At 35.8% G+C, this 10131-nt stretch overlaps 2 protein-coding genes across 2 annotated transcripts; one reads left to right on the forward strand and one right to left on the reverse strand.

The window, feature by feature from the left end:
* Positions 1-3519: 3519 nt before the first annotated feature.
* On the forward strand, positions 3520-4074 carry LOC137721951 (uncharacterized). The gene has a single exon (XM_068460965.1). It carries the CDS (start codon positions 3520-3522, stop codon positions 4072-4074), a length of 555 nt encoding a protein of 184 aa, XP_068317066.1.
* A 154-nt stretch (positions 4075-4228) lies between these two features.
* On the reverse strand, positions 4229-7154 carry LOC137722659 (ATP-dependent Clp protease proteolytic subunit-related protein 2, chloroplastic). The gene is made up of 9 exons (XM_068461710.1): positions 6972-7154; positions 6817-6860; positions 6654-6726; positions 6099-6219; positions 5543-5680; positions 5342-5458; positions 4903-4971; positions 4701-4796; positions 4229-4577 (listed from the first exon to the last, which is right to left on the reverse strand). The coding sequence occupies exons 1-9, from the start codon at positions 7046-7048 to the stop codon at positions 4440-4442; spliced, it is 873 nt and encodes a 290-aa protein (XP_068317811.1). The 5' UTR covers positions 7049-7154; the 3' UTR covers positions 4229-4439.
* Between the last annotated feature and the right edge of the window lie 2977 nt (positions 7155-10131).

Below are 10131 nucleotides of genomic sequence, written 5' to 3' on the forward strand. Positions count from 1 at the left end.
TTGCACCAACGAAAAAAATTATGCAGAATCTTCATATCGGCCCTAAATTGCACTACTTAATCGAGCAAAAACCAAATAGCAATCCAAATAGATTTGTGGAGGCGCTGGTCTGGGGAATTTAGGATTTGAACAAATCTCACTCCCAAATTTACCTCCGCATCTAGGAGTTGCAGGCAGCGGGCGACGGGCGGGGGAAACGTCGTTGAGGTTTCTATAGTAGCATGAGGAGGGAGGCAGAGGGACGCCGTCTTCGGCCCTGCAATATGGACCTAGGTTTGGGGGAATTTCAGATTTGGACAAATCCAACCCCCAAAATCACCAAATCCAACCCCCAATTTTTTCGAATCCAACCCAACCCCTAAATTCAATCCACGTTGGAGTTGTTGATGGCATGGGAGTTCTAGGTGTTTGTGGGGGTGAGATAAGTGGCAGCGAATTTGTCGAGGAACTTGTTGAACATGACGACTCCTACGCCAATGCTGCAAGTGACGAGGCTGTGGGTCTTGAGGGAACCAAAAGAAGATGAGGAGACACGGAGGAGGTGGGAGATGTCTTTTAAGAGAGCAATGAAGGAGTCGGCGTCTTGGGGCTTCTTCGATGGCGTGCTGCGAGGAGAGGAGTATAAACCTTTGTATGTGGAACTTAAGTATAATCAACCTAATATTTGAACTATGTGTAAGTATGAGAGATTAGAGTGATTACACTAATATAAACTCACGTAAACATGCAACACTTACTTGTTGAGTTCGCCATAAAGATTAGAAAGCAAGAAACAATGTAATCACAATGGAACTAGGGTTTGCAGTAGCAGGTTTTACTACAAGAACTTGTGGTGCATGAAGGGTTATGTTCTTCTCTTCTCTGGGACTAAAAAATGTTCTACAAGTGATGGAGATTGTATCAAAATGAACTGGCATCCGAGAAGAGAGACCATGCAGCAGTTTTAATTGTGTAAGGCCATAATTGCTCCATCCATTGTGGTTGCAGTTATCCCACGTTAAGCAGAGTTTTTAGCAAACTCATTCTCTTAAGTTTAAGTGGTAGTTACTTCCCTTTTTAAGTGTTTTATCATGATTAAAACACAAATTACAAGTCCATAAATAATATAAGTCCATTAAATCTTCATAACACATACAATAACATGGTTTTGTTACAACTTACACCATTCGAAAAACCTTACAAGGAGGTGTTGCAGACGGGATGAGAGAATGAGATGTTGCAGACGGAGGAGCGGAGAAGCCTGGGATTGGATTTTATGCCACGTTGCATGCGTTTGTCAGCCACGTCAGTACAAATGTGGATCCCATATTTGCCACGTCATCAGTTAACAGTTTAATTAACAGATTTTCTAATAGATGTATGAAATTGAAATAAAATGATAAGTAAATGTACGAAATTGAAATGTTTTAAAGATGTATGGGGTTGCAATCAACCCAAAACCTGAGGGCGTAAAATGTAATTTACCCAACTTAAAAGCTTTTATCCACCCATGCACAAAATTTCATGAAACAAAAGAAGACCTAGGAGGATCCTCGCTGGATCATGGAGATCCTCTAATCACATCTGTTCATCGTACATCGTGCGGTCAGAAATTATTGTAATTTTTATTATTTAAAATTGAATATAAGCAGTATCTGATCGTATGATGTACGATGAACGGATGTGATTGGAGGATTCTCGGGATCCTCACAAAGAGGATCCGGTGACGATCCTCACAAATGGGATCCGGTGACGATCCTCACTCAAAGAAGACGAGGTCAAAAACATATTTCTTAAGAGTAGCTCCACTGGAGTTGATAGCCCAATGGACTGGCTATCAAACAGTGCCAAAACGCCTGAGCAAGAAGGTCCAGCCCAAGCTGGCGATTGAGCCTGAGGGGGCCCGAGCAAGAGGCCCGTGGGGAGTTGCTGGCCCGAGAGCCCGGAGTGGGTATGATGCAAGGCTGACCTCATGGCTAACGTCATGGCGACGTCAGCCACATTTTCTTTCTTTTTTGCATCAAGCAGGTGCACTTCAAAAGCGCGTGGACGTGCGTCGTCCGACACGGTTTTAGACGTGGGGCTCGTGGCGCTTTTCTGAAATGTTACCGTTGGGGAGGCCACGTGGCTTCCCCACGTCCATTGGATTTCAACGGCAACATTTTATGGACTGTTGGATTTCCAACGGTAAAAAAAAAAAAAAAACATTATTTAATTTCAACCGCTGGATCTGAGATCAAGGGTGCATGTTATTCGGCTTTATAAATTAAAAAAAAAATGAAAAAACAGTTTAAAATTTTGAAATCTTACCGTTGTGCCACGTGACACAATTTGGAGTGTTGGAATTCAAATTTTTTTTAATCCAACGACAGAGATTAATTATGTGAATAAAAAAATTATAAATCTTATCCGAAATTACAAATAATATTATTTTGTATTATTTTATAAATAAATAAAAATACTAATATTTTATTGCCTAATGTTAGGACTATTTAGTGTAGGGGTAAAGATTCAAAAGACAATTATTGTTCATTAAAGACAGTTACTGTTCACTGGATGAATTAAATAGTGAATAGCTCTAAGGGACCTTTGCAATGATGAAATTGCTCTAATGAGTCATCTCTTGCTTTGTAATATTTTATCATCCTGTCCACTTCAAATCATTCCCGAATACTGGTTTGATTCCTCATCCGGTCAAGTTTCATCCAATAAAAAATAAAAATCTTAATTGAGGTCAATGTCTATTTTTTCGTTTGTTTTGGTCAACAGCCTAGAAAGTTAAACGTGTTTTGGAAACCTGAATTGCCACAAAGATTCCCAGAAGTTGAGTTGTGTTTTAAATTTAAACGTACAAGTTATCAGAAACATGCATGCCCTCAACCAAGTCTTGTTTGGAATTACTTTGTAAGAAGCACTTATTTTTTAAAAGCTTTCATTAAAAATACTACAATATCCAAGTGCTTAAAAGCAATTGGAAATAAAAAATTTGGCATGATATTTCTATATAAAGCACTTCTTTGACTCAAAAACATTTGGCATGATATTCCTAAACAAACCCTATTGTTCTGCACAAGTTGGCTTCTTAAATACAAGTCTGATTTACATCTAGATTACACAATTTATTAAAACGTGTTAAACTAATGATCATGTTGACTTTAGTTCCCCAAATACACTCCAATTTCGTATACTTAATTAATTTTGTGTTTGCCCAAATTACACCAATTTTGAAAAATGGGTGAATTTGGACATGGCTTTTCTTCTTAGTAGGTTCAAAAGTTAGCTTGGAAGCCCATGAGAAAGGCCGCCTGTTTCTCCGAGCAAGATAACACAGAAAAAACAGTGCTTAATTTATGCTTGAAGTTTTCATTACTTAACAAAAACTATTAGCTAATTTTTAATGTCAAATTTGGAGTATACAAATAATATACTCCATCAAACTTTCCGGGAAAATCTGCAGACACCTCTATAAATTACATATATTCTCAGAGGAAACTTGAGAATTAAACTATCAACATCCCATCTGCTTGTAAAGACCCGGACATGATGTTTGTTGGAGTACCAAGACCTATTTTTCTATTGCTGTTCTTAGCTTCTGCTCTTGTTCTGAGCTATTTTCTACAATCAATCTCACGACGCGATCTTCAATTCTCGTCCAATCCTCTGTTTGTGTTTTCGTTGTTTAACATCATTATCGGTGCCATCATTGTCGGAAATCGCAGGCCATCTTCCGGGAAAGCTGACGATGCCATATCTTTTGTATATCATTCGTATGAACTAGAAGAAGATGGAGCTGATGACTCTGAGGATGCAAAGAGTGATAAATACTCGAGTTTGGAGGGTTGTGACCACTGTAGGGACCATGTTGATGACAACGATGATGGTGAAAGTGAAGATGATGATTTTGATTTTGAAGGCTACGAAGAAGATGACGACGACAATGGCAGCGATGACGAGATTGGTTGGGGAGACATGGATGAATATGACTGTAATTTGGAGAAACGAATCGAAGACTTCATTGATAAGGTTAACAAGGGATGGAGGGAAGAGAGGTTAAGGGATGGTCTCTCCTATCCTTTACAGCTAACCTACCTGTGAAGTATTTACAAAGCTCAAGAAAATAATAATTTATTTTTACTATAATTTTCCTTCGTCTCTCTTGTTCTCTGCCATAGAACGCATAACTTTAATTGATACCTGCAATACTGAAATGTACAGATGCTGAAATGCGTGATAACTGTCGCCTCGCCTGTGTGAGAAAAATTGATATAGCATCCTTTTGAACAAATAGTTATTTCCAAAAGTCTTAATGTGTAGTGTTCCTTCAAAGATCAAGGGGAAGCAAATTTTATGCAACAGTTACGACTGTGCAGTAGTTCTATACTACATGCAAGTGAACTTCAGAAATATTTTGAATATTATAGCTGCAATCAACCAATTTGCCAACCAGAGCAATAGTTGTACTAACCAAGACCTGATCCGGTGTCTTTGAGAGGTGCGTCAGCCTTGATACGAGGTGGCCTAACAACACAATCAATGAGCCCATATTCAAGAGCTTCCTGTGCATTAAAGCGCTTCATCCGACTTAAGTCTTTGTTAATCTGAATATACACAGTTCAGAATGATCATTCACTGGAACACATAAGCAATGATGCTTCATGCACGGGGCCATAAATCTACTTAACCCAAAAGTGATTATAGGATTACTAGTCAAACCAGCTAACCTTTTCAACTGACTGCCCTGTTTTCTTAGCCAACTCATTAAACAGGTAATCCCTGATTCTGAGAAGTTCATTTGCTTCATTTTGTATGTCATCGGCCTGCCGCAAGATTTTGTAAAGACTCGTGAACACAAGGACCAAAAATCTAAGAACTTTAAAGGCATCTATAGAAGCCATTTTAAGCATTGACAGGAAGCAGCGATACCTGGCCACGAGCAGCCCCGGCAGGAGACTGTAGTGCAATTCTTGATAGTGGCATTGCAAATCGGTTCCCCTAAAAAAAGCAAAAATTACAAAAAAGGTGGAATTTCAGAGTTCAGTCATCTAATAAATAGATGACAGCAGTAACATTTTTAAGCAGTACTAGAAGATAATCCATCAAATTATCAATGCATGGCGGTGCTAAACAGCATGAGTTAAACGATGTGGTCAGATAGCAGTATAAGAGACAGAGAAGTCCTCTGGTCAAACTCCTAACTACATATCTAATTCCTCCACACATTATACCGCATAATCATAGCTGTGCACTTCTAAGGCTAAGAAGAGGAAAAATGAAAATTTATGTCGACCCTCTTCATGATGAGCATTAGTATGTAGTACCAAGGACTTCATCAACCTGGACTAAAAAAAGAAAGAAGTATTACCTTCTCTCCAGCGGCAAGAAGAAAGGCTGCCAAGTTATAGGCATAGCCCACACAATGGGTGCCGACAGGACTTTTTAGGCTCTGCATCGTATCATATATAGCCATGCTCGGAGTAAGCTGAAAATAGCGCAAGTTTTAGATATGGAGCATGGAAAAACAATAATAGAAAGAAGTAAAAGACTAATAATGAAGATAGCTCACATCTCCACCAGGACCGTTGATATACATATAAAGCCTTTTGGAAGAATCAATAGTGTCGAGGTACAACATTGTTGCCAAAATTTGATTGCTAAACTCTTCATCTATATTCTGCCCAATGAAGATAACCCGTTCTCGATACTACATTCCAATAAAAAAGAAGCTTTCTTAGAGAAGCAATAAAAATGAGATTTCAGTAAACTCAAGAAGTTGAAATCCAAACAGAATTCTCAACTTCGGATGGCATTTAACGTATTCTTTTTATCTAGCTAACAAGATAAGTTCACGGAAGATTTGGAATTATCAATAGAAACAAAGTAGAAGTTCACGGTACCATTTGAAATATTTGGGTGGGAACAAACAAACTGAAAAGCTTCATCATCTAAATACAAACATGGTAAAATAATCTACTTGAGTGGGATACAAGCCTCTTAATTGGTGATACACGAAACAAAGGGTCATTCCTAGATGTGTTCCGTTCCTAAGTTAATGACCTGTCCTATAACATTCTATGTCAACTGTCTGCTCTTTTCATATGGAATTAACTGTAACAACTTACTAGAGCATTCCACAAATCAACCCATTGCCAAGTTCCCTCACCAGGAGTTCTATAGGGCACCTTTGGCGTCCCTATAGGCATCATTCCAATTTGTGCCCGAGATGGTCTATGGTGTCGTGTCCTGAAAAGTGCAAACATTGAGATACATCATCCGTGCTTTTCACAGATTGATTTAGAAATTCAAGCAACTCTCAGATTTAATAAAATAAAATAAAAGAAGTTATTATTCTTTTTATTTCAAGAGAACCGAACAATTGAGGTTCCTTAGGGAATTCATGATAACACTTATAAAGGGATATTTTGGGGCACACTAATCTATTGAAAAACGATATTCTAAACTACTCTAATTACGGGAAGGGGGGATTCGAACTTGGGTGCACCTGGCATACACGGATTTGGCCAAGTCGCATAATCCACATCAGCAAACCCTACTATAATGCTCTACAAAAATTCAAGTGGCCACCACCCATATATCGAATTTACACTAATTTTCGGCACAGAACCAGAAAACAGCAGAAGAATTAAGCAAATGAACACAGCCCATCTTTTAGTTACCTGGACTGAAGGCTCTTATTAACTTTGCTGTAGAACTCAACCGTCAAGTTAGGGTTTTTAGCTCCAAAAGTACCTTAATTTTGTCAAAAAAAAAAAAAAATGATTACATAGCAGAAAAAGAAGACCGAAATTAGCTCCCGAGAAGGATGGAGGCAACGAATACCCAAAGACTGCAGCTTTAATCCTGAATAATGTTTTGTTGAGCAACTGCGGAAGGATAAATGGATAATTACAATTAGAAACACTAATCTTTTTAATTTTTTGGATTAGAAAACGGATTAAAAGAGAGATGAAAAAAAAACCCATGAGAAAGATTACCTGGGAGGAGGAAGAGAGAGACTAGCTTGGCGATGGAGGCCTGGAGAAGAAGTGGTTGGGTGAAAAGAGACTGCCATTTTCACCAACTGAGAGAGAGTTTTGGGAGGTTGGGATAGGAGGAAGAAGAAGGGAATAGACTGAGGCGGGAGGGATCCGCTAGAGCCGGCACTAGTTTGTTTCCAAACCGTCGTTTGTTTGACGGGTCGGGTGATTGGTTTTGTCATCATCATATAAGATCCGACCCTGACTCAAGTTTGAAACGTCACAACAAAAAGCTCGACCAACGGTTGTACTCAATTAGTCCGCAGAATCTTCGTCAAATTCTATTTGTGGAATTTGCGATCCTTCAATCATATATATTTATCGTACATTGGTCAGAAATTATTATAAATTTTATATTGAAAATTGAATATAACAGTATCTGATAAAAATTGACCACACAATATACAATAAACCGATACAATTTGAGGATCCCCGGAATCCTTACAAAGAGGATCGAGTGAGGATCCTCTTTCCTCAATTAGAAGTTTAAATGACTTTAAAAGAGTTTACAAATGTATTTAATCAAGATTTAAAATAAAATAATAAAAATTTGAAGAAATTCGATTGTATTCATTTGAAAATTTAAAGTTTTTTATAAATTTTTTGGGTATTGAATTAAGATTTTTAAAGTTAAAGTATGCAGCCAAAAGTTATCTAAATAATCTTTGAGTTGACACATAAATAGGGATGGCAACGGATCGGTTTGGGAACGGAAATGCTATATCCATCCTAGGCCTGACAATTCCTGACACGACCCGATAACCCGACACGACACGACACGAAATTAACAGGTGTTCGGGTCGGCACGATAACGAATCGGGTCGTTATCGGGTAACCCGATAAGCACCTGTTAAGATAACGGGTTGATTCGAGTATACACGTGGGTAAAACGATACACAATAAGCAGAATATTATTTTTATAATTTTATAACCCTAAAAAAAATGTTGTAATAATTATATACATTAATTTAACAATTTTGTACCCCTAAAAACTATAATAAATATATATATATATATTAAATTAACTATAAAGTCTATAATAATTATATATACTATAATAATTATACCCCCAAAATATTAACTATCTATAATAATTATATAATTATATATATATATATATAATTTTGAATTAAATTTTATAAAAACTATAATAATTATTAATTAATATGCATGATGCATCCATTGATTTGATTCCATTCCATTCCTACCGCCCTTTTTGAAGAAAAATAGAGGGAAAATGAAAATGATAAGAAAAGTTGAAATTGAAACAAAAAAGTGAGGGAATTAGGGAAAGATGTTGGAGGGAAAAGTGAAAATTATAAGAAAAGTTGAAAAGGAAACAAAAAAGAGAGGGAAAAATGAAAATTAATAGAAGTGGTGAGAAATTTATTATTTTTTTTTTATTAACTTTTTATCACACATATGACATATCTCACTATTTTTATAATGATATACTACTCCGTGTACCAGTCAATTATACGTACAAAATAAATAGATTTAAATCTACTTAATAAATAAATATATATATATATATATGTATATATATATATATACACCATTGGAACTTGATGGGATATGAATTCTTCGAAACTAATTTGAACGATCCCAACAGTCAAACTTGTTTGTATATGCTTTGAGATCACATCAGCAAAAAATCGCAAAAAACAAATATTCAGAGATCAAGTAACGTGACAAAACTTTTCGACGCTTATAAACGAAAAATCACAATTTAACGGTTATTTTAACTTCGATTTTGATGATTTTTTATAGCTACACTCCTTGACCCTATATGAATACAATGAATGAATTTGATCTTCAATTTAAAATATTTACACAAGTGGATACTACAAAATCTTATGTTATATTTGATGAAAGTATAAATAAACTCTAAGTGTTAGTTAATCTATTGTTTTTATGGGATAAGAATTCTCTTAAACTAATTTCAACGATCCCAACCATCAAACTTGTTTGTATATGCTTTGAGATCATATCAGCAAAAAATCACAAAAAACAAACATTCAGAGATCAAATAACGGGACAAACCTTTTCGACGGTTATAAACGAAAAATCACGATCTAACGGTTATTTTAACTCCGATTTTGATGATTTTTTACAGGTACACTCCTTGACCCTATATGAATACAATGAATGAATTCGATCTTCAATTTAAAATATTTACACAAGTGGATACCACAAATCTTATGTTATACTTAATGAAAGTATAAATAAACTCTTAAGTGTTAGTCAATCTATCGTTTTGTTGGGATACGAATTCTCCAAAACTAATTTCAACGATCCAAACCGTCAAACTTGTTTTTATATGCTTGGAGATCACATTAACAAAAAATCACAAAAAACAAACATTCAGATATCAAGTAACGGGACAAAGCTTTTCGACGGTTATAAACAAAAAATTACGATTTAACGGTTATTTTAACTCCGATTTTGATGATTTTTTACAGGTACATTCCTTGACCCTATATGAATACAATGAATGAATTCGATCTTTAATTTAAAATATTTACACAAGTGGATACCACAAAATCTTATGTTATACTTAATGAAAGTATAAATAAACTCTAAGTGTTAGTCAATCTATCATTTTGATGGGATACGAATTCTCCAAAACTAATTTCAAAGATCCAAACCGTCAAACTTGTTTGTATATGCTTGGAGATCACATCAGCAAAAAATCACAAAAAACAAACATTCAGAGGTCAAGTAACGGGACAAAGCTTTTCGACGGTTATAAACGAAAAATCACGATCTAACGGTTATTTTAACTCTGATTTTGATGATTTTTTACAGGTACATTCCTTGACCCTATATGAATACAATGAATGAATTCGATCTTCAATTTAAAATATTTACACAAGTGGATACCACAAAATCTTATGTTATACTTAATGAAAGTATAAATAAACTCTAAGTGTTAGTCAATCTATCGTTTTGATGGGATACGAATTCTCCAAAACTAATTTCAATGATCCAAACCGTCAAACTTGTTTGTATATGCTTGGAGATCACATCAGCAAAAAATCACAAAAAACAAACATTCAGAGATCAAGTAACTGGACAAAGCTTTTCGACGGTTATAAACAAAAAATCACGATTTAAT

The sequence above is a fragment of the Pyrus communis genome, chromosome 17, assembly GCF_963583255.1.
Source record: "Pyrus communis chromosome 17, drPyrComm1.1, whole genome shotgun sequence".
NCBI classification, from domain to species: domain Eukaryota; kingdom Viridiplantae; phylum Streptophyta; class Magnoliopsida; order Rosales; family Rosaceae; genus Pyrus; species Pyrus communis.

Bases quoted from the DNA above. Each gene is read 5' to 3' on its own strand.
- LOC137721951 (XM_068460965.1), top strand. From the start codon at position 3,520: ATGATGTTTGTTGGAGTACCAAGACCTATTTTTCTATTGCTGTTCTTA.
- LOC137722659 (XM_068461710.1), bottom strand. From the start codon at position 7,048: ATGGCAGTCTCTTTTCACCCAACCACTTCTTCTCCAGGCCTCCATCGC. The intron at 6,727-6,816 runs GTATTCGTTGCC...GACAAAATTAAG, and splicing joins ATTAAAGCTGCAGTCTTTGG to GTACTTTTGGAGCTAAAAAC. The intron at 5,459-5,542 runs GTGAGCTATCTT...CGCTATTTTCAG, and splicing joins TCAACGGTCCTGGTGGAGAT to CTTACTCCGAGCATGGCTAT.